The following is a 25,884-nucleotide window of genomic DNA, read 5'->3' on the forward strand; positions in this document are numbered from 1 at the left end:
ATATGTATGGTATAAAGTCAACCGGAAGTTTGAAATTCTTACATAATTATTATACATTTTCTTATATGAGGTTTATGGGGGCTGAGGAATATTTTGACCATATTTTATACAGTTTTGGAGTTACGTGATATCATTACCAGATATAAATGCTCTCAGATTGATCAATATATGTGGGGTTTCTTAATGGTATGTGGTTTCTTAGTGGTATGGTAATAATGGTAAGGAATAAAGTTAAAGCGGATGTTGGGCAATCCGTATATTTGTTATATTGGGACTAGGGATAGTATTAGTCAAGAGGACCTTCATAAAGATTTCTTGCATACGAGTATTAACCGGTAGATGCGGTATACTGGAAATTCGAAAACATTTATATTAGATATATGGGGGCTAAGGGAAGTATTGATTGGATTCAACCCATTTTTGGTGCAAAGGCATGCTGTCCGTACAAAAGTATTCTCCTCAAATTTCAATACTAGACCTCACAGATTGACCGATATGTTCAGTTAAAAAGTTAGCCATGTGTTCTGCGGTCCACATATTTGTATTCTGCGCCCTTGTAAAATTATAGAGTAATTTCGACAATTTTTGAACGTAAAAGGAAATATTTTTAGTACCCATTTGTGAAAAGTTTTATTCCGATAACTTCATTGATATTTGATTTGTATATAATAAAGTGAAAGCATCAGATGCAATATATGTATGATATAATAAGAATATTTGAGTAATTTTAAACACCAAATTTGGTTCAAATTATTCTAGTAGTTCCTGAGATATAGGATTTCAACCACGCCGCGCGCTTTGTCCAATTTTTACACCTTCGGCGGGTTCACACCCACTTTTAAACAATTTTTAGTTCCACAGGTGTCTTTCACTACTGTGATCTATCGTATCAAATTACAGTTTTGTATCTTAATTTGGTAATTTGGTTATGACACTTCATAAGTTTTCTTTCATTGACGTTTTGTAGGCGTGACAATTATCCGATTACGTGGATCTACATTGGGTGCCTAGGAATATATGTAGCAAGTTTCATCAAGATACCTCAATTTTTACTCAAGTTAGCGCTTGCACGGACAGTCAGTCACCCGGATTTCAATTCGTTTCGTCACCTTGACCATTTATATATGATATATACAACTCTATATCTCAAATAGTTTTAGATGATACAAACAACCGTTAGGTGAACAAAACTATTATACTCTGTAGCAACATGTTGCGAGAGTATTTCCCTGGATTTGATACTTGCAATTAGCAAGAGTATGAAATCTTCGGTTACACCCTGCCTTACTTATTTATTATATTATTATTTTGAGTAAAATGCCAAATTCTTTATTTTTCCATTGATTTAATCCCTTGTCTTTCGTTTTTATTCGTAAATAATATTCCCACTATATTAAATAGTTTAATAGTATTTAATGTACACATGTGTGTGTGGCAATTCCACAGAAACGCGTTGTCCGATCTGCTAGAATATATACATGTTTTTGAAATTAAGCCATGTTGCAAAATTCTATACGGCAACAATATATGCCTTTGACAAAACGACCATTGAGCTTAAAGAGTGATAGATTTAAATCTGCTGTGTCTTTGTGGGAAGTAGGTGTCCTTATGTGGTTCATATCGGAGCATTGCTAATTGGACGCGCTAAGAGAGTGTTATGTAATAAATATGATTATAATCAATAGAGTAGTTTGAGAGATATAACAGCACGAATACATGTGGGCGCCCAAAGTTGTAGTTGTGAACTGATTCATATGTGGCATCATTTTTCGTCTTTATCGGTTGTTGCAGTGTAAGTAATTTCCATAAAATGCAGCATATGGTGCTTCGAAAACCCTCCATGTGTAAAGTACACATATGAACGCGACTACATCTTCGTGATGTAATCCTATACATACATTTTACAAAGTGCATTAGAAGGTGACTAACACGACTTATATTCCTCTCACCCCCTTGCGGTTGGTTTCCACAAAATATAAGATAAAGTTCCGAAATCATCACAAGTAGCAAAATTTCTCGCACGAGTTGTCTATCCAGGCGATAACGACCGCGAATAAGTCGAAATGGAAGCGCAAGTTGATAGAGCATTCCCACCGTGACGGTCGTGATGCACAAGCAATTCGTCAAAATCAACTTGTTGTAGTGCATACTTAGCATTTAGTTGAATCAAGTTAAATATGGGCTTGGTATGTCGTTATCCGGTGTGCAGGGAAAGGACATGTGAGCGATTTCAGTTGATTATTGCAACACCTCCTCACACATATGTGCGCTCCGCGGCCATAGGATGTAGTCATGTTTGGCAAATGGCGCTAGTGACCCTTGTATGTGCCGTTTCGGCGTAAGAAAGTGGATACGTGTCACGGACATGTTAAATTACTTTGATGATAAACGTTAAATTGCTCCAAATTGATAAGGACGTGAGGAAATGTTGAGTACGGATGTACGAATCGGAATTGAAGCATCGCCCAACTAGGCTAAATTTACTTAAAACTATTTACATTTTGACGCCCTCATTTGGAGAGGGTAAAATATTTTAGTTCTCTTGTAAAAGTACATATATAGATTTAAATATGTGCGTTGAATTTTTGGATGCTATACAGATTCACATTTAAAAAATTTTGCCCACAAAAATTGCCAGGTAAAAATTCTGCAATCCTACAGCTATTTTGTAGAAAATCCAACGCCGTTGAAATATTGATTTAAATATAAGCAGTCTTCAAGATTTATTCAAATAAAAGTGAAGCGAAAAATTACGTCAAAAAGTAGTGACTGTAGACAACTTGGGCAAAGTTTCTGAGACAAAAACACTTGACAATGGCAAGAAAACTTTCAGTGGATGCAATCGAGTGTAAGAAGGAAAAGAGAACATTAAAGTAAATAGTTGTTTCTTTTGCTTGTGTTCAACATCTGCAAGTAATTGCGGGTGGCTCCAGCTTTCTAATTGGTTACAAAAAATATTGAATATCATGAACCAGTACACCCCTGTAGAAAAATTCGTGTTGCAATTGTTATAGTAGTACTAGGCTTCGAATGGATTCAGCAAGCTTAAAACTTTTAAGTGAGTCGAAGGCGGCTTAAAATTTGTAAATTCTTGCCCATTCTTGCCCATTCTTGCCCATTCTTGCCCATTGTAAGTTTGTAACACCTAGAAGGAAACGTCGGCGGCACTATAAAATATGTCCGTCCGAACTAATCCCTTAGTTTTTGAGATATCGATCTGAATGATAAAATCTCTAAAAAAAAGTTTCAGATCGAGTTACTATAGCGCATAGCTGCCATAAAAACTGACTACAAAATCAAGTTCTTGTAAGAAATATGGGTATTGTAACGAAGTTAACCAATTTGTTAGTAGAGCTATAGATGACATTGAACTTCGTTTTCTTCCATTTTTTTGACAACAGAAGTCCACTCAACGGTTAAGTACAGCTTTCGAAGGTGTGTCTGTCTCTAGTTGTGGGTCTCAAATATTTCTGATTCCATTGTATTTAAAATAATATTCTATTGAAAGCATAGATTTTAGAGCTTTGCAATTTTAGGTTTCTTCCTGATTCCTAAAAAACATGTACATATGTACATAAGTATATTCGAAATAACTGATGAACATTTATGTTGATCAAAGTGACTATACGAAACTATAAGTGGATAGCGATTCAATTGCCTCTACTAGTTTCGAAGCCGGCTGCATTATTCTACTTTCACTCTTTGCTTTCACAACAAGTGCATTGCTGCATTGTTTATAAGTAAGTGAGCGAAGAGAAGCAAAGTGAAATGGCGGCAAAGTACACGTGAAGAACAAGGTGAAGTGAAAATTTTCGCCACTACCGGTAATTGCACTTTAGACTCAGTTTGTATTTGTGGCATTGATGCCACCATTTGTCTTTCGGAGACGTCAACTTTGTGGAAGTGACGTCCATTAGAAAGAGTAGCGCAAGAGATCACATTGAGCGAAGCCCGCAGTTGTTCTGCTTCAACTTTAGCGCCAGTTAAATCACTGAATTGACTGGAAATTAATTCGTGCACAAAAGCGCATTGAAACACTGTTTTACACACGCGAACATACGCACATGCTCTCGCTAATCTTCGACAATGTGTGAATATGCGAAGTGTATTATCCAGTTTTTTTATTTCAAAGAGATTTAATTTGTTTTGCTTAGGAGAAACTTTTTGCTTTGCTGCAGTGTGCACTTTTACAACATTGTTTTTGGAAGTTATTCGAAAAGTTACAAAATCACTTCCGGAGAGCTCTTATCAAACATGTTCAAATGGTTAATGGATACTCACTACTCTACACTAAGGAGAACTTTTGTCCTAATAATTAATATTATATTTGGAGCACCGCTGGTTCGAGAGTTTATCTTTGTCTTAAAGAAAACACAATCTGTTCTGTGAGAAATTTTCGATACTAAAAGTTTGGTCCTTCAAGGGAAGAGAACACTATATCAACAAAAGCCTATAGTCTGAAATCAGAAAACAAATCTGAACACAAATCAAAATATGCCGGAACTCACAAAATATAATTATAACAACTAAAGAAAGCCTTAGTTTGGTTGTAACCGAATATTTCATACTCTTGCAACTCTTCCGAATTTCAATTATATATTTTACCGATTGACCGATATTTTCGATAAAAAGTTCGCAATTTGAACTGTGGTCCTCATAAAGGCACTACTATTTATATATATCGTTGAGTTATACTCCGATTTTAACAATTTTTACACTTTTAAGGGGGATACTAAAAATATTTGCTGTGAACAAGTTAGGTTGATTTTGCTAAATTGGTTCAGAAGATATGTGCATTAAACTTGTTAGGGGGCGGGACTACGCCCATTATTGAAGGATTTTCAAACTCAACTCTGCAATCTTCTCTACCAAATTACAGTTTTGTATCTCAATTTGGAGTTTAGTTATGGCCAAGAAACTTATGTATTAAGTTTCACCAAGATATCTCAATTTTTATTCAAGTTATCACTTGCACGCGCAGATAGTTAACCGGATTTTAACTCGTCTTGTCACCCTGATCATTTATAACGGGTGTTTTTTGCGAGGTATAGAACTTTAAGTTGGCATTACTGTTCAAGATGGCGACTGATTTAACAGCTGTCAAGTGATTTATTCTCAGTTTGGCTTGGCAATCCATCATAAATAGACTCACGCCTGAACAACACTTGCAAATAGTGCAATTTTATTTCGAAAATAATGGTTATGTGCGGAATACGTATCACGCACTACGTTCATTTTATGAATGATGCGTTGAAGTGCACTTCATGGCTACGTCAACAAACAAAACTGCCTAATTTGGAGTGAAGCTAATCCTCAAGTGTATGCCGAAACACCGTTACATCTAGAAAAACTGACTGTTTGGTGCGTTTTATGGGCCGCTGGAATCATTGGTCCGTACTTCTTCAAAAACGATGATGGCCAGAACGTTACAGTCAATGGTGATCGGTATAGAGCCATGATTACTAACTTTTTCATTCCTGAATTGAACAACCATGATGTCAAGGAGCTGTGGTTCCAACAAGACGGCACAACATGTCATACAACTCGTGCCACCATCGATTTATTGAAAGACACGTTTTGGACCTGTGAATTGGCCTCCAAGATATTGTGATTTAACACCGCTAGACTACTTTCTGTGGGGTTATGTAAAGTCATTGGTCTATGCGCATAAGCCACAAACGCTTAACTATTTGGAAGACAACATTCGCCGTGTAATGGCCGATATACGGCCACAAATGTTGGCATCGAAAATTGGACTACATCCGAGCCAGCCGTGGCGGTCATATGCCAGAAATCATATTTAAAATCTAATGCCACAAGATTATCCTTCAGATAAATAAAATTTATGTCAATCGTCATCGTTGATTTATTGCAATTTAAAGTTCTATATTTTTAAAAAACACCCGTTATATAGGAATATAACTGCATATCTACAATATCTGAATTGGTTTTAGGTGATACAGACAACCGCCAACATCAGGGTGAACAAAACTATTAAAATCTGTAGCAACATGTTGCAAGAGTATAAAAACAAATGACGAGATGAAAAATAATTCTGAAATTTTCGAAAGCGGTGGTTGTAATAGTGCAATGGGAAACCAGAAGTATTAAGCAAATACCAATTCTGTAGCAGCTGCACCAAATTATTTTAGATATGTGGGATCACATAAACTAAATATGCATAAAACTCATACGAGGTGTGATCAAAAGAAAGGGTGAATTTCGTCTTTTCGCGGGCTTTGTACATTTGATTATCGTTATTTTGTTTTTGCTATAATCGGACACATTGTTTATCATGGGCTTATATTAGGAGCCAAGGTTAATCATGTTTTTGTGTGCTCCTTGATTTTTGACTTTTGAAAGAAATGGATCGAAGAATATGTATTAAATTTTGCATTAAAAGTGCTCCAAGGCACTTAAAATGTTGACTGTTGCATTCAGTGAGTACATTTTGTCTCAAAAAAGTATTTATAAGTGGTACAAGCGCTTTACAGAAGGCCGAGAAGATGTTGATGACGATGATCATCCTGGAGGTGCGACCACGTCAACAAGTGATGAAAACATCGAAACAGTAATAAAAAATTTTCTAGAAATTCGTTGGATTACTATTAGGGAAGCTGCAGAGGATGTTAGCATATAAATCGGCGAAATAAAACGTGTGGCAGTCAAGTTTGTTTCGAAATTGCTAAATTTTGAGCAAAAGCAATGTCGCATTAGTACCGCTCAGGGGAAAAAATAGATATTGATGAATAAATAAGTACTTTTAAAAAAAATTCTAAATTCACCATTTCTTTCGAACACACCTCATATACTATACACAAGTTATGCATATGTACTCGTATATACTCGAATCTACAAGTTATGACATATTTAATGTCGCCTGTAAACATTGATTAACTTTGGAAACGTTTTTCTATTTCGATTTCAATCGTAGGTCTCGATTTTAATGAAACATAACGGCTCAGTGATGATTTAGCACTCCAGCTCAACTAATCATTGTTTTGTCATGAATTGGCATCATGTGAATATCGTATGCATTTTCTGTTCCCAAAATGAGGGAATTTCACGTATTGGTAATTAATACCTTTGATATGCTTTTTGTCTTCGTGTTTACAGTCTTCGTAGTTAGATTTGCAATAAATTGAGGTTTCCAAAACTTGTCAACAAACTCAAGCGGATAATGCATGTCGAAGTTATTCAGTGTTTACATACCGATTTAGAAGATGGCGCAACCTGTATATGTTATAATTTTCGTCCCAACACTTTACTTACCACAGGATTTGAGCCCATTTTCACATTCTTTGCCATATCCATCATGTCCAGCGCCAATCGGGCGATGCATTTAGCATGGTCTTCACAGTGATCTGGTAATCCCGACACAGCCATATACTTGTCGCCAACAGTCTCCACCTGCAATAAAGCGCATAAGTTAATGCGAAGAAGTTTGTAAAAGCAATAAAACTACAATCTTTACAATGTAAATTTATATATTTCAAATGACCTAACACAGTGCAAGTGCAAGCAGGCATCCGGACGCTTTGGGTAAGCGTTTCAGTGCAATAAGAAGTTTCCCGAAGATGCGGAGAAGTGAAGTCTACGTCGAAACATATATGTGAACATACATACAAATACATCGCTTCGTGGAAAACATAAAGTCGAGTGCATACAAAAGCGCAATTATTTTATGGCTGCCGTTAATGGCTGTGTGGCAACCGCAAGTGGTGGTCGTGTAAGTCGTGGGAGCCATGGATGCCGGCAGGTCGATTCATGTGCCCCCACAAACTTACACATATGTACATACACACACTTCCCGGACATTCTTACGAAGCGAACAGAAATGAGCGGCATTCATAAAGCCGTTGTGTACTTGCAACAATATAACGGTATTGTATGTGAAGTTAGCTTTTTATGGGTGTATGCAGTTTTATTTAGATTTTGCTTTTTTCACTCGAATGCACGACCCTGACAAATGACCCAGATTTTTGTTGGCAAAAAATTTCATTTGGCTTCGATTCTCATAATTTCCTCCGCAGCGCTAAGTGAGTACAAGAGCCAGCCGGTGAAGGAGTGGAAAATTCAGTTAGTCGGTCAAGTGGGTGCTGTTGTGGAGGAAAGATATTGAAAATTGCAAGAAAAGCGAAAAAGAGTAAAATGTTGCATGCGAAAAGAGCGGTGTTGCATCAGCAATATGCAAGTGCGTGCTTGCGAAGGCGAGGAAGCGACCGTATGAATGAGCCGAACCGAAAGCTGGAGCTTAATAAGTCCCACATCGATAAATAACTCCTTTTATGTTCTTCTGGAGCTGAGTGATTTTCATTTTCTTTCCTTTTTACAATTTATTTAATTTAATTCTTAATAAAATATTAAGAATTATGATTTCTTTGTTATTAACCAATATGGGCTAAGGGCACAAGTTATAGTGTTATAACGTCACGTACCAAATTTGGTTAAAATTGGTCGCGCAGTTCCTGAGATATTGGATTTCACCTAAAAGTGGACGATGCCACGACCATTGTCAAATTTTCTCACCAAATTCTATAAAATCCTTCCCTACCATTCTGGTTGTGAAATTTAATGCTTGTGGCGTATTTATTCAGTGAGTTAATGCACTTTTAGTTGCTTTCAACATAACCGTTATATAGGGAGTTAGACTTTACCCATTTTCACATAGTTTAAAGAGGTGAAAAAATTACTTCTTCTCAGCAAGTTTGGTTGATACATCTTAAGCGGTATGGAAGATATGTACGGTGGAGCGGCCGGAGCCACGCCCACTTAAAAATTTTTAGCCCACAGATGTCCCTGACTGCTGCGATCTCCTGTAGTAAATTATAGTTTTGTATCTTAATTTTCGGCTTAGTTATGGCACTTTAAATGTTTTCGTTTAATGGCCTTTTGTGGGTGGTGGCAGTGGTCCTAGGGTGCAAAGGAAGATGTACAATAAGTTTCATCAAGACATCTCATAAATTTTTACTCAAGTTATCGGAGAGATAGTTATCCGGATTTTAACTCCTCTCGTCATCATGATCATTTATATGCATATTATTTTTGTATATAACTCGATATCTATCTAAGTTGATACAAACAACCCCTAGGTAAACAGAATTATTATACTCTAAAGCGACATGTTGCGAGAGTATATAAAACTTAAATATGTTGTATATACGTTCAAGATCTTTACAATGTCTTTCATCTGCTGTTTGAGACTTCGCTTTCTGGCTAGGTCACCATTTTTTCGCGCCAAAAAATTATAAATTCCTCACATTTTGTTCAAATACTTGTACATCGTGAATTTCTTTTACCTCCACTATCACTACTTTGCCATTTGCTTAGGTTAAATAAGACATGTGCTCACAGGGTGGAGCCCTGAGACAGCTCGTGTATGCCAAAGTCATATGTATATACCTACATATGAGGTTGAAGAAGTGCAGGTATGGGTTGGTGTTAGTGTTGAGGAAGCTGCTGCATCTCAGGTCGTCTTGGCAGTAATTCGATGTGCTGTATTCTCGGGCAAATTGTGTGCTCTCTCGGGCGGTAACTTCGCACTAGCGCCAAGTTAACGTGCCAAAACGCGTGTATGCACTTGTACATATATACTTGTACACACGACTTATGTGTACAGATGTTCTTACTTCCCAACATTATGTTTTTACTTGGTTATTGCTAATTCACTCAAGCATTTCGTTTCGGTGAGCTATTTATTCAGAAGCAGCAGGTATGCGGTTAGTCAGCTTCGCGTGGCTATGTCAAAATTTCAACGCTGACTCGCTGAGTGAGTTAGTCAATATATTAGGTCAATTTATCAATCACTGATGTAGGGTGTTTTTAATTAAAAATTTTGAAAACCATCTTTCGAAGCTTTTAATCTATCAATGTGCACCTTCACCAAAGCTAATTGGCAATTCCTTCAAAGAATTTAGTAGGTCACTTGCACTCGGAATAAAATCTTACCTTATAAACGTTTGGATTTCGCTTCGAGTCGGTTAGCGCATCAAACACCGTGTATAGTTCATTCAGCATTTTCACGATTTTCATTGCACCCTCAGCGTCAGTATTCTCAGCGCAGTATTTGCCAAAGCCCACGATTCCGGAGAACATCAGCGTTACCGAATCATAACTGCCACATAAAAAGCAACAAAAATTGAAAGTAAAAGCGCCGTCGTAAATACGAAACGCTTTATGTTCAACAATTAAGTACGTTAATTAATTACCGTTTAGGCAGCACGGGGCGTTGGTGCCGCAGCTCATTGGCCACCGATTTGGGCAGAACCGAGTAGAGAAGCCTGCAAAGTGATAATTTATGCGAACACACAATTTTCTTCAATTGAAAAGCAATTTTTTATTATTCGCATTCATTTTATATAAATATCTTCAAATTTATCACTGCTGGTGTGGTTGCAATTTGATCTCGTCGCCCCTACTCACCTGTCCGTTTTCTGCTTTTCGCTTTCCAAATCTCTGTAGGTTTGTTGCAGCTTATCGGTAAGCAACTCCAGATTCTTTGTCAATTTATACTCAGCCTCGAATTTTTCAGAGAGCAGCACCAAATCTCTGGTGGCGTCGTGTAGCGGAACATCGGAAATGTAGAGACCCTTTCTGCAAGAGAAATCGCGGAGAAAACATGTAAGTAAAGTGAATGCTGGTTCGCTCTTATTTTGGCGGTCGCTTTAATTATTTGTGTAGTGTTTTGTAAATATTTTAAAGGTTTTCTTGTACCGAACCGTTATGGCGCGAGCGAGAAGCTGTTTCAGCCACAATAATTGCTAAACAAAAAGCAGAATTTCGCTCTCGTTCATAAAACGGCACTTAAAAATGGTTCAAAGTGCTAGTCAAATATTCAGTATTTTGTTGAGACATACGGATGGTGATGGAAGTGCACCGTTACACATTGCTTTGCAAAACGAATTGCTGGGCCACACATACAATGCCTGCTGCCTACAAGCCAGGGTTTCTAGAGCTCGTTGACGTAGGAGCTGTGCGACTTTGTTCATCAACAACTTCAGCTTCCTTGTTCGCTCATTATTTGAGTCGTAAATTTCGCTTTTAATTTTGTTTCTATTTTAAATTGCTCTCGTTTACGGTACAGCTATAAGCAATTCCACCAAAATGTGGAAACATCTGCCCCGCATTATTAGCAATGCCAATCATTTATTGCTAGCCAAATAAACGGTACTTCCACTTAAATCACCACATCAGGTGATGAATGCTTTTATGACACATATTGAATCTAATACGACATTATTTTTGGACGTTTGCCGTATAAGATAAGATCATTGAGTTATAAGGACATTATTGCATAATTTGACTTCGTATAAAGTATTTCCTTAAACTATTTCGGTTAACTGATGAAGATTTAAAAAGCTGATATGTTTGTAAAATTAACAAACGCTCGACAAGATAAACCAGTGTTGCCACGAAGAGAAATCAGCACAAAATATCAAAGAGTTGACCGCGAAGTAGCCAAGCCGAACTGCCAATTGCCTGGTAAAGTATATTGTGCTATAAACATACCCTTTCTTGTTGTTTTTTTGTACATATGTTTTTGCTATTATTTTTTAAAAGAATAATGTACCAGGTTTTACTACCACAGCTTCTGTTGCCGCGGTGCCGGCGCTTATTCTCTTAAGTTGCGTTCTGTTGAAGACAGCAACAAACCAAATTTGATTTTGTAGAACACAGCATCTGACAAAGTAAGCCATTGAAGGCATTCAAAGCGGCCTTTATGCGCTATGTTTATGTTTTTTTTACTACGTATGGCGGTTCACAGCTTTGAAGATGTGTACAAGTAAAACATGTGAACATTGCACATATTCCATGCAAATAAGGCATGCCTTTAGGCGCTTTATGGCACTTTGTGGTGTGTGCAGTCGGTTGAGGAGTAACAGATGGGGATATAAAAGTCTATATATATCTTTGTGTTGTACTAGACATGTTTCGCTTGTTGTGAAGGTGTGTGAAATTTGATATGAATTTAAAGAAGCTTTGTGAGTTCGTTTTCTAGGAGATTGTGTGGAATCGCTGTTTTGAAAGTTAAAAATTGTAACAAGTACACACACAAGTGGGACTCTATCGTGATAAATTTCTCCGATAATTCTTGCAATTTATTTCAAGACATACTTGTGACTCGTAAAACCGTTAATAACTTATGGTAAGAATGAATCAACAACAGTAAATAGTTTTGCACAGCTTGTTTGCCCTCGGTTTTGCGAATTCTTGCCTTAATAACATTTTTCTTTCGAGCTGTGAAAACTTGGCAAATCATAAAAAATTTACATATGCAGTTTGGGGTGCTCACAACGTTATTTACGTAGAATAAAGGAGTTAAATAACTTCAAGTAAGAAAGCGCTAAGCTTGGGTATAACAGGGCATATTATACTTTCGCAATTTGCTAGGATCAAAGCCAACGAAGTAACTTCAGGTGCTGGCAAAACTTTATATTAAAAAATGTTACGAAAGAATCTAGCATTCATTATTCAAAGAAATCAGGAATAAATTACAATCAAATTTGGTATCTTCTTTACTTATATTGACCAATTTCAATCTTATTCAACGCTAAACCATGTTATGTTTATAAAAACTTGAAATATCTCATATATGGTATTGACTAACATAAACGGCTTGGACATCCTTGTGCATGAATTTGTGGCATTACTTAAGTATATTCAGGAACAAATTTCCCAGAAATTTTACGAGAACACACACACCGACCGGCATATGCTAATATAACGAAAATTATTATACTCTATGTGTGTTAATCTCAGATATATTTCAACAGTTATAGAACTGAACGTAAGTCCACCAACACTTTGTATGATAAAACTATTGATTGATGAAAATTATTTTGTTACATAACAGTTCATAAAGTAATTTATTTTAATTATAATACTACTTACTTTGTCAAATCATCCAAATTCATGACGCTGGGATAGCACTGAAACAATATACGATCGGACTCTGGTATGTACATCATTTGACCCTGAAAGAATTCAATTGATCAACGGATTAGTTAAACATAGACGAAATTGACATTCGAAATTATATTATTGTATAAACAATTTGGAAAAGAAGCACGGTTCGGGTGAGCAGGATGGTTAAATGAGAAACTATAAACATATTTGACGGAATCTTCACTATATGAGGTATATATGTTTATGCCTTGGGCAAAATAAACTACCAGTACTATATTATCAGAGCAATTACACCTTGCAACTTAAAACAGTTTCTGTTAGAAGGTATTGGAAATTGTAAGGCGGATTCTTCGGAAATTCTCCGAATCAAATGTCGCGCTATGCAGCACTCACCTTTAGCCTCAGGTACCGTTCATGCTTGCCCATTGCCCCTTGACGCGTCTGCAATACGTAAATCGTGTTGATGTGCGACAAAATGTTTTCGAAGCTTAACTGTAAATGCGGACGTATGGCCTCGAGTACCTCCAATATGGAACAGTTTTCCACCGCAACTCTATAAAAGCATTGGACAATTTGAAATTTTTAAATAAAATAGCATATGAAACGAGAAATAAACTAAAAGTATGTACAACATGCATATGTATTTGTGTGCGTGTCTTTTGTGATGAAGTTTGTAGTATGTCACTGCTACATATTGCTTCATAGTTTATTGTGCACATTGTTGTTGGTGTTGTTGTTTGTGTTATCGTATTTACCTTGGAATGACGCGCGAAACGGATTTGCCGGCCTGCACAATTTTCATTTGTCGATCGAACATCAAGTGGAATGGGAACACCTTGCAGAATGTGGCGGGCGAGATAAGCGGCGCTATGTTCCGTGGTTGAGTGAACATGAATAAAGGTGAAAAAATAATATTTATCTGTGCTATTATTTGCTATTGGAAATTCAGTCAAATATTGTTTTAAACGAAAAGCTTTATGCAGCATGCCACATTCATACCGAGTATATTAGACATTGTGCTTTTTAAACCAGATGAGTATTTCGATTAAACAAAATCGAAAAAATTTTAATGAAAATTAATGATAAAAGTTTTAATTTAATGACAGCTTCGATAAGATTTTATGTGCGACTGAAATAAATTTTGACGGTCCTAAATAATTTTTTTTATAAGTTTCGTAAGGTTTTTGGTAGACATTAACATTTTTTATATGTAAAAATTTTGCAATGAAGTAGTGCATCGTTAATTGTAAGCCTACTATACTCCGGCATAAAGGTATGTTGGTATCTCAAAAATCGATAGCTGTCGAATATATGTATGTGTTTTTTAGGCGTTGGCTAACTATCTTTAGCTCGTACTTGAAGACAAGATAGAAGGAAAGAGAATATTTTGTTACAATAGCGAGAGGAATACGAATTTGAAAATTGAAATCAAAATTATTGTTACAATGCCAAAATCAATGCACACATAATTTAACTGGAAACTTAAACCACATACAAATTTTGCTTCAACATTAATCACTCCACATACATACACACACATACAAACGGGTGAAAAATAAAGTAGAAATCTTTATACAAACCAAATGAATAGCAAGCATAGGACAAGCAGAGTATAAGTTACCATTACTATTACCATTAGCACACCACCCATTACAGGTATGTAGCATCGTAATCGTCTTCACTCAAAATCAATATTGTATACATATGTATGTTTGTTGAATAAATTTGGAATATATAATTTTGCAAAATATTGAATTTTACATCGACATGGCAAACAGCAATTCATATCTATGCAAGACGCTCCGATTGCAACCAATTTACAAACTATTTTAAGAGCCAATTCAGTGCTCACCTTCGCTTATAAAATACACTTCATCCGGCAGATCAATCTCTTTGCTAGTGCTTGTACACACTGAATCTTCCTCACCTTCACACAAAAAGTCTATCTCATCCGGCGGCTCCTTGGCCTCCTCTCGGCACATGGCTATCGCGCGCTCGTCCCCGCTCGCCGACGAGGCTAGCGATGTGGTGGCCGTTGTTGTAGCGTTGCCCGCACCCGCTGTACCATTGCTGCTGCTGGCGCCGATTTCACGAATTAGAAACTGCACATGATCGTAGCGTTCGATGTCGTCGCTCTTGTTTTTGAGCAAACGCAAACATTTCTGCTCCTGTTTGTCGGGGTCGCTGTCGAAACTATCCGCCTGCTTGCCGCCGCTACTCATCGACGAGGCCGAGTGGGATTTAGTGCGGCCAAAAGGACAACGAGCTGTGGAAAGCATGAATTGGAGATTCATGTGGAAGATAAGTAAAATATGAATTAAGTCTGTTGAGTACATGGTTGTTGTTGTAGGGTAGATGGTTGAAATTAATTGATTACGGTATAGAAGATTTCATTCGAAATGGATTGGTACGTGCCGTCCCTGCAAAGCTTCTGCATATTTGCATTTTGCCGTGTATGTGCTGTGTTGTGTGCGACTGTGTGATTGTGTGTGAAATTGAGCCATTTGTTGGCCTGATTCAATTAAGCCATAAATATGTGGAAATGTGTCTCGAGTAAAGTGGAATTTTCTCACATTTCTTGTTTGCATGCTTTTGCATTCATTTGACTCGGGGCTATTAGATTACTCACATCCCCTATGTACTGTATGTTTGTTTTTGATGTTGCTTGGTGTTGTCTGGTGTATCCCATTGGTGTTTGTATGTATGGCTTACCTTGCATTTTATTGCTAACATCTGCGGCTGATAACACCACCACATCATCGTCATCATCCGCATCGGTTTCGTTGTTATTGTTATTGCTGGCATTATTATTGGTGTTATTGTGATTGTTATTCTCTTCTGGTAGATTTTCAGTTGGTATTGTGCTACTTGATTGCTGCTGCTGCTGTTGTTGTTGTTGCGTAAACACATCCGTGCGGTCTTCTTCATCGATGGGATCACCTTTCCGTTTGACGATCTCAATTTCCACCTCGACGCCATGCAGTTTGGATGCCACCGCCTGGAACGATTTGCAGAGTGAGATAACGTACACAAGCTCAGCAAATCACATACACTAATGAATTAGTATATACTCGTATAGTAGTAACAGTCTATGCTTATCTGAAACTATCTTTACTATTTCGGAAAATGTACGATAAAGTTTATTTATGTACTTGGAGACAGTTTGCAGTAGTTGCAGGAGATAAGGACTTGTATTTGATATTTCTTGGAGAGAGAGAGAGAGCAGTAAAAAAGTTCTAGTTTTGAACTATTAGATGACAACGAAATGCTGTTTTTTTAGGTTATGAGATAAATTTCGTCTTATGCATTAATTTTTTCGTTTCGATTTTTCCCTAGAACCCTTTGATCACTTAATTGAAAGATGATGTGACTCAAACTCTAGGAATATCAAATATTGAAGCACTTTCGTAAGCACGCAGGTTTTTCAATTTCGATAGGATTTAATATAAGCGTTAATGCTCTTTCGTTAGACCAAATTGGGAGAATTTTTAATGTGGTTTTAGGTCTTCCTTTCAGGCTAACAATATTTCTTGCTGTCTCCAAATTTTTACCATAACACTTTTGTTACCAATTATTCAGTAAATGAGGTAATGTCTCTTTTAGTAGAACTAAAATCGGGTTAGTACCTTCTATAGTCATTAAGGACTTTTTTACAAACTAACTACAAACTCCACAACACTGACTGTTGTTTCTATTCTGTTACATTTCAAGTTATAATATGCATTTGGGTTGCAGTTAAATCACCTTAACAATACCAATCACGATGTGCTCCAAACCGGGTCGTTCTGAGTAGTAGTGTAACAAGAGTGAGCCATCCTTCTCAGTACAACGAAATGAAGGTGCCCTCATTCCGGGGTAAAGTGTGCCCAGATGGTCATGCAGCGCATCCAAGTTCTATGGAAAATAGTAAGAGTACATGAGAAAAGTGCGAAAAGTTAAATTTTTGAATGATATGTTTACGAATGTGGTGGAATCAGTTGAGGGAGATAATAAAATGCATTAATGAATGGACACTTGAAGTGAAATTGCAATAAAATTCAATTTAAATTTCCATTATGGCGAACTGGTGATCCACTGAGACCGTGTGTGGCATGAATAGCGGTGGTGATAAGGCGCTATAAGTCTACGGTCTGTGCGTTGCTGTGTCTAGCTAGCGTAGGAATCGAATTGACTGATGACAAATGACAGGAAGTGTGGAACTACCGTTACAGTATTGGTTTTGCGGTTTCACACCGACAGAAGCATCAAGAGAGGAAGAAGAAGTAGCGGGTAATTAAGCAAGTATAGTTGGTGGATCCAAGGTGGATGTAGCACAGACGCAGCTGTACTTAAATCAATTCTGAAGATGCGAAAAATTACATTGAAATGAAAATAAAATATTCAACTCCCGTACAGGAAGGGTATGTCAACATTAATCGCAAATTAAAGATTATAGAAGTGTACGTTCAATATTCCCACTCACAGTACTATTCAAAGTATAAGCAATTTGCAACAGCCCAGATATTACAAAAAAATACCAGTGAAGAAAATAAACAAGTTTTTTATAAAATCTAGTTGTTGGGTTGAATAAATTTATTCTATACATAGTCCCCAAAATGTTTAGAACTAAAATTTTCATATCCAAAACGTACCGGACTTATATCTAAAGTAAGTACTTATTTTCGATTTACAGACATTGGATTTGTTATGGTCATTAAATACAACTTGTTTCGATTTTCAACATACTATAGAAAAACATAGAAAAAGATTTTTCGAGCGACCGATTTCTGAAATGCAAAGCAAAACGTCCAAGGTTGTGCTAACACGAAACCATTTCCCACAAAATCCCATTACCATTTTTGGTGTATTTAACGGGCTTAACATATCTCACTTTTTTATTATCTCTTTTGAATTTTATATCGTTTGTAAAGGGAAAAAGAAGTAAGATAAGTTAAATTAGTGAGTGGTAGGCGTTCGCTTGTGAAAATAATGAAAAATGGTGGAGCTGATTAACTATTTTTTGTCTACTTACCTGTAGAAAGTCGCGCGGTGTGGCGCCCAACACTTGCAGAATTTTGTCATAACCCGAATCCTGGCAAAACTCGAAAAATGTCTTACCAAAGAGCTCTAATATATCGTCGGCTGGTATATCTAAAGGAGCGAAATGGAAAAGCGACAAAAAAGCAAAAATATAAAAATTTGGTCATTATCTACAGCTCTTATTGTTAGAGCTCGTAAGCGAAAGCGCTTAATTATGCATATCAGCGTATATGTACACCATTGCAATTTGTAAGTAAATATATCGGTATGTATGCAGGTCTTATATGTAGGCAGTCTGTACTCACGTAATATCTCCACCGCCGCGCCAATGAGATTGTAGGTGATTTCATCGTCATATGTTTGTCGCACCAAAAACTGACCTTCCATGCTGACCATCGCTTTTTTCCTGCGGATATTGAAATAAACAATAAAGCGTAACGTGAGAAAGGATATTTAAAAGTGAAAGTGAGATAAAAATAATTTTTAATTAAAACGCGTTTCTGCCTTTCATGTTCTGCGCGACCTTCCTCACTCCTGCACATACACACTCTCACACGCATGCACGAATGTGTGCAATACTCAGTTGTATGTACAACGAATGCAGCTTGTGCACATTTAATATAGTTTAAGTACTTATCAAAGGGTTAATTAAGTTTTTTGTTTTGTTGGTTTTGGTTCTGCTTGGTGAAAAGTTCTGAGCAGAGTGCTGAAGAACTTAATTAGGCAATTATCCGATATGCAGTTGGTTAATTCGGCGAGAGAACTTCTAAACTTTAAGCTCAGTAAAGCGCATCGATATTTTAATAGTGTCATCATTTAAAAACTTGAACAGAACAGTAAGTTTTTTTCATGTGAATGCAAATGGGGTAAACTGTCGCTGTCGAACATTTATTTATATTTTTATGTGTTTGCTATATTTGTCATTATTCTTTAAAGAGCACGGCACGAACAACAATGCGCTCGAGACGATTAAATCAAATCAAGAATAATATCCGTAATTTTTTTTAAATGGATATAACCTTGGATAATAAGGAGTAGTTATGAATAAAGAAGAGGCACGAAAAACAAAATTTAAATCAAGTTAATTTGTTTTCTGGTTTAAAAGATCAAAATTCGTTAACGTTGAAGCATAACGGCACTTGTGACTTGTAAATGGGATGGTAATAATACGGCTTAAGCGCTTAAATGTATGCTGTAAATTAATTCGCACCATTGCTAGTTAGCTTCGCTGCAACTTAACTTTCTCAAATGTGTTAAATATTAGAGTAAGAAAACGAATTTTTAATGGGTCTGAAATTACAATGAATTTCTGAAGTTCTCTCAGTGAAGACTATGAAGACGGATGTAAGAAAATATTGCAAATACATTAGTGCACCATGTATGTGTAAGCTGTCTAGTTGCTTGTGCCTGAAAACTTTTCTGGCAATGTGAGAAATCGTGCTCTAAAAGTTTTAATTTTGTAATTCATCATCACTCATTGTGCTGTGCGAAGCTTTTTGGTGCTTGCTCGCATGTGTAATGATGATTAATATATATTCCAAGTATTAAATTTGGTAGAAAAATCGATGAAATTCAGAAAGAAATGGGGAAGCGATGTAGAGAACGTAACAGTATTTCGATACGTGTGGCTACCACTCGATTATCTCTGCGCAGCATTTTTTTTGTAAAATTCGAGTCGTGACTTTAGTTGTGCTCGGGCAGTAGTGACGAATGGAAATATTTAAACACAATCGTGTTTGAAAAACGTTATTCAACGGAATCGAGGATGCAATGACGGAGATGCTGCAGACATTTGTTGACTTAGGAAATCAATCACGGACATAGCTGTGTAATTTATACCGTCAAACCTACATCTTTAGGTAATTACCTACATATGGTAAGTATATATGTATATGCATTCCCGCCATTTTAGATTCTGCCCACCGCTCTTTCAATATCCTTACAAACGGAGGTGACTGCTCGTCTGAACTGTGCTGTTCATTGTGGTTCCACCACAGAAAGTTAAACCCAGCAGCTCCGCCCACTCGCTTCACACATTCTACATTGCCAAAGCTTTATAATATTATATTTATGCCATCTTTCCTTTCCACCTTTTTGTGCGACAATTTTTTCCAACGGTTGTGTGCCCAGTTGGTGGTCCAAAGATCTGCTTGTCGTTCGATAACTAGTCTGTCCGTCTTTCGCTTTGTTGTTCGTTTGTCATTGTCATCGTGCCATTCGTTCGAGCAACGGCGCTTGCCAACGTGTTAAATGAGCCAGGAAATTCAATGTGAACAAAATAGATTATATATATATATTGTATTATATATATGTGTGTGTAATAAGATATATAGTGCTTTCTATTCACTTTTCAGTTCGCTTGAGTTTCAGTGAATTAAAGTAATCGTCCATGCACATGTACTCACACACACATACACATTTTTCATATATATTTAGGAGTGTATTTCTTGTAGCCGCTTGTTGGAGATTTAATTTAAATCGTTTTGGTTGATGAAATGAAGGAAATGAAAAGTGGAGAAGTGTCCTAAATTGATCGCAAAAAATGTGATTTGTAAAATTGTACAGATTTATGTCATTGCTGGGTTTACGGTGCGCCTATGTGTGGTAGTGATTGGCTCGGTTCAGCTGTCGATTTTGCTAGAGCATTCGAGACTTTGATTAATTTGTTTTGAAACTTAACAAATGGCTTAATTAGCTAACCGAGGGGGCACACTGTGTGTTTATTGTTTATCCATAATGCGTAAATTACACTCAGTATTTTGTCTTTTATTATTTCTTGTTGTTTAATATGGCACAAAGTGTGGATTTCAAAAATCTGGCAGCTATCAAGAGCAATCCGGATGTTAGATTTCGCCTTTTGTCATTAGAAATATTTATATCTTTAATTATGAGAGATTATATCTTTCCAAAACCTGTTGTGGAGTACAAATTATACAAATATTGACAGTTATCACGGAAAATGTATTTTGAAGGCATTTATTTTCAGCGAAAAGAAATATACAGATATTAAATATAAATTACTTTAAGACACATTTTTTACGCAAATAATATACAAACGTGAAAATTAAAATGTTAACACTTAAGAAAATGATCAAATTCAAATTCACCAAGCATAACTGCGATTCCATTGCATTTCTCAATGACACTTGTCATAAATTGCCACCAATAATTATTCAATCACGGAATGCCTCAACTGTATATGCTAAATACCGTAGCGACTAGGTGTGGCGCCGCATATTTAGCACGCAATGCCGCATGTTTAAGTGCGCAGAGCTTAAAAACTTCACAAACGCCGTTGGCACAGCCGTCATTCCGGCACGCAGTCCAATCCAGTTATCACAGCAACAACACCAACAACTGCAGCGATTATTGCTACTGACAAGTTCAGTGAGATGACAGCTGCCGCTTGTCGGCATATCTGCTGTCGCCGACACACCTTTCCACCTGCAATTTTCCACAGTTTCTGTAGAAGATAGCGCGAGGCACACCTGTCATTCGCACACAAAGTGTTCCGCTTAGCCAACCCAACCGGCTGCTTCATCGGATATGCAATTGGGGAATTTTGGAAAACTTTGCGGAAAGTGGTGCGTGCGAAAATTTCCCAGTGCAAATATATGAATATATGTACATACTTAAAGAGAAATACACAGGTAAATTGGGTTTCTTTGAGAAAGTACTTAAAAATCTACCAATCGCGACTATACAAGGAGGGTTCCAAAGTAAACAGGACTTAAAAAAAAAAGACAGAACAAATGGTTTTATCGGCAAAATCAATTAATTTTATTCAAAATAGTCTCCTTCTGCTTTAGTACAGCTTTTTGCACGGTCCAAAAGCATGTCGAACGAGTGTTTTAGCTCGTTGCCCGGTATGGCCGCCAGTATGCCGGTGCAAGCCTTTTGAATGGCCTCCACGTCTGGCATTTTTCCGAAAAGGTAAAGTCGCACGGTGCCATATCAGGTGAATATGGGGAGTGGTTGATTGTTAAATGTGATTTTTGGTCAAATAATCGGCCACAAGCGTCGATCGATGAGACGGCGCATTATCGTGCAACAAACGCCAACTTCCATCTTCGCGATATTCGGGCCGAACACGTCGAATACGGCGCACCAAAAGCTTCAAAACTCCAAAGTAGAATACCGCATTAACGTTTTGGCCAGGTGGAACAAATTATTTGTGGACAATACCCTTGAAATCATAAAAACAAATCAGCATTGTCTTCACTTTTGACTTCTCCAGGCGCGATTTTTTGGGTTTCGGCTCGTCCGGCGCCTTCCATTCAGCACTCTGCCGATTCGTTTCGGGATCATGTTGAAAACACCAAGTTTCTTTACCAGTTACAATCTTGTAAAGTAAGTTCGGGGCTTTTTTTGCCTCCTTAATGATGTCCTTCGAATGTTGAATTCTGACTAATTTTTGGTCGACAGTCAATCACCGCACCGATTCGCACCGATGACAAAAACATACTGACACTTAAAACACAATAACTTCACTTCCAATAGATGAAATGTCATGAAATTTTTACTGGAAGTCGATAAAGAATAGCAGATTCTAACGCACTAGTCGACATATAGATGACGCCACTAGAGTTTACTTTGTTACTTTTTTACTGTTTACTTTGGAACGCACCTTGTATTTATAAACTAACTTGAGAAATTTTTATTGTGCAACGTAAGGCCAAGTCGTAGTGGCAAATAGTTAGTTTTCTGAAAAAAACGGATAATTACTGGTTCACCAGGGAAGAAATTATATATAAATTTTTTTGTAGATGTCGCACAGCAAGATTTTCACTTTTCAACTCCTTATTTGCTGAATATAGTAAAACAAGTCCAAATATAACTATTGTACTTATATTCTCAGAAGAAAGCACTTATTATGATACTCAAAAAGGAAATTTTCTTTATATTATTAATTCACAACTGAGCAGACAGAGCACTAAAACGCGATGGCTTAATGCTTGGAATAACGGTGATGGCTTTAGGAATGCAACACAGTAATGTTTTTAACTTGCATATGAATATTTTAATTAAATGGAAATGGCAATAGCTGGTGGAACTTTAATGTGTCCACCAACTATTGCTATTTTCATTTCCATGGGAACATATGCTTAAATGCATAAGGATATTTTATATTTTATCTGCGGATATAAGCGATTCTTTTATGATTTCATTTAAATGTGAGTGAACAAATATTTCCGTATGAATAACTTAGCCGCGGTGCTTGACAAGCAAATTTGCAATAGAGCAAAGCAAGCAATATTATTAGTGTAGAATAACAAATCAGCGAAGCGTACCGGTTGCGCTAGAGCGGTACACCTACTACCCTGCTGGAAAAGTGGCGCAGTTGTAGAAATGGTATAAAAACAAGATAAAGTTGAAGGTAAAAACCAAGATTTAGAAAAAAAATATAACAATGGGATGCAAACTTCGTGCTCTGTTAGCAACATATGGTTTCTGGTTTATGCCCGTACACGGTTTCCTTAAAGTAAATTATTCTGCGAAATCGCTTCAAAAGGAATAATAACAACAGCGTCGACTTTTACAGCAGGGATTTGCATACTCGCGTCTAAAAAGTCTTTGTTATTTTGTAAGCTACGGCTGATGATATACCCACGATGAACTAGACGATATGTGTACAGAAATGCTTCACTGCAGCGACTTGACAGTTATACCAGTGACTTACTTGAGCGAACGCCCTTCCCCGCCTCCGCTCGCCCACTCGCGAGAAAATAATACAAGATCGTTGTGCTGCGCACGACGTGAGTTGTGCTTTAAGTGGCTTTTAACCTTATTTCACAACCACTTCCGCCCAACCACATAAACACATATTAACATATCTAACCGGAATGTCTGTTTGTTTGTATGTGTGTGTAAAGTGCTTACATATATAATATAATATTATTATTATTATGTACCGTTGTGAATGCGTGTGGGTTTGTGCCTTGCAACTTTTATATTCTTGTATTTATTACGCTCTAGCTGCAGCCTTTCGCGTGCCTTCGCGGTTCGGCTTCAGTTGCAGTCGCTTGAGTATGCGCGCTTGTAATCACGCACTCAATGCGCCTAGAAAAATGTAAAACAATACAATATCCGCACTCGTTCTTTTACATACATATATTCGAAATACTGTCATGCACCCTCACACACACGTTGCACGCTGACATTTCTCGACACTTGGTTGCTGCGAACGCCGTTCAAGCCCACATGCTTTTGGCAGTGGAAAGAGGTGCTGCCAGTTCATTATCTGATAAATTTGCAGCTACACCGACACATATACAGTGGGTCACAGCTTATTTGATACAGCAGTCGATATAAATTTCGAATCCTAATATTTTCTAAACTGAAAGGAATATTGGAAAAATTTAAACGCTATATTATAGAGTAAAGAATTTCATATATATAATCTACTTCATTTATTTCAAAAATATTTCATTTTCAAATATATGTATATAAAATTAAAATTACTGCTTAATTTCAGGTCACAGCTTATTTGATACAGTTCAATTCATTCTAAAATAACATAAACAAATCACTTTCCATCTTAAATTTTAATATTTTGTGTGGAAGCCTTTCGCCTTAACAAGAGCCTGGATCCTGGTTGGCATTGATTGGACCAACTTTTGTGTGGTTTCTGGGGTAATTTTCTGCCATTCCTCTAGTAACAACAATTGAGCAGCGTGAACTGGTCATAAACCATTTTAAAAATTGTAAATCGGTTCGAAAAATTGGTGAAATTGTGAACCTTAGTGCCTCCACTGTACATCACATCATTGAGCGATATTTACATGAAAATCGATTGGAAAATAAAGGCAGAAGCGCGCCAAACAAAATTTTTAGTGCTACCGACGAGCGCTATATTGTTCGAAAAATCAAGGTAAACCCCAAACTATCGGCTCCAAAATTGGTTGTAGATGTTCAGCAAGAATTAGGAAAAACATGCATGCTGAAACTATCCGCCGCGTACTCCGCGAACATGATTTTAATGGCCGAGTAATTAGTAAAAAAAAAAAGAAAAGAATTATGTCGACTAAAGTTCGCTCGGGAACATGTTTGTAAGACCCATGATTTTTGGAACACGGTTATATTTTCAGACGGGTCAAAATTCAATATTTTTGGGTCCGACAGCATGTCTTACGCTTGGCGAAAAAAGAATAGAGAGCTAAATAAGGAGAACTTGAGAGCTACGGTGAAACATGGCGGTGGAACTGTGATGGTCTGGGGTTGTATGTCCGCAGCCGGTGTAGGAAATGTGGAGTTTATTGAAGGGACAATGGACAAAAATATGTATCTTAATATCCTAAGAAGGAATTTGCTGCAAAGTGCCGAGAATCTTGATATAAAAGAAAAATTCCGCTTTTATCAAGATAACGACCCAAAACACAAAGCAGCAGTCGCTCAATCCTGGCTCATATGGAACTGTCCCCATTTGATGACACCCCCGGCACAGTCACCTGATATGAATGTTATTGAAAATTTGTGGGCATTATTAGACAAAAACCTTCGAAGCCACAAAATTTCGAACAAAGAGGAATTGAAAAAGGCGCTACTAGAGGAATGGCAGAAAATTACCCCAGAAACCACACAAAAGTTAGTCCAATCAATGCCAACCAGGATCCAGGCTCTTGTCAAGGCGAAAGGCTTTCACACAAAATATTAAAATTTAAGATGGAAAGTGATTTGTTTATGTTATTTTAGAATGAATTGAACTGTATCAAATAAGCTGTGACCTGAAATTAAGCAGTAATTCTAATTTTATATACATATATTTGAAAATAAAATATTTTTGAAATAAATGAAGTAGATTATATATATGAAATTCTTTACTCTATAATATAGCGTTTAAATTTTTTCAATATTCCTTTCAATTTAGAAAATATTAGGATTCGAAATTTATATCGACTGCTGTATCAAATAAGCTGTGATCCACTGTATGTACAACTATATGCATGTGGGCATGGGACT

The 25,884-nt window shown here is 36.9% G+C and overlaps 1 protein-coding gene across 5 annotated transcripts in view; it reads right to left on the reverse strand.

The window, feature by feature from the left end:
• The window catches only part of Gycbeta100B (guanylate cyclase soluble subunit beta-1-like), a 103,959-nt gene that overhangs the window by 38,184 nt on the left and 39,891 nt on the right, over positions 1–25,884 (reverse strand). For all 5 annotated transcript variants that reach the window (XM_070106116.1, XM_036357443.2, XM_036357441.2 and 2 more), the window contains 12 exons: positions 18,231–18,331; positions 17,918–18,036; positions 16,651–16,800; positions 15,619–15,904; positions 14,834–15,172; positions 13,662–13,773; positions 13,300–13,459; positions 12,892–12,974; positions 10,423–10,593; positions 10,209–10,280; positions 9,949–10,114; positions 7,273–7,410 (listed from right to left, as the gene is read on the reverse strand). In XM_070106116.1, coding sequence (XP_069962217.1) covers positions 7,273–7,410; positions 9,949–10,114; positions 10,209–10,280; positions 10,423–10,593; positions 12,892–12,974; positions 13,300–13,459; positions 13,662–13,773; positions 14,834–15,172; positions 15,619–15,904; positions 16,651–16,800; positions 17,918–18,036; positions 18,231–18,331 — 1,897 coding nt within the window. The remainder of the gene's footprint in view (positions 1–7,272; positions 7,411–9,948; positions 10,115–10,208; positions 10,281–10,422; positions 10,594–12,891; positions 12,975–13,299; positions 13,460–13,661; positions 13,774–14,833; positions 15,173–15,618; positions 15,905–16,650; positions 16,801–17,917; positions 18,037–18,230; positions 18,332–25,884) is intronic.

Source organism: Bactrocera oleae, chromosome 2, assembly GCF_042242935.1.
Source record: "Bactrocera oleae isolate idBacOlea1 chromosome 2, idBacOlea1, whole genome shotgun sequence".
Lineage (NCBI taxonomy): Eukaryota > Metazoa > Arthropoda > Insecta > Diptera > Tephritidae > Bactrocera > Bactrocera oleae.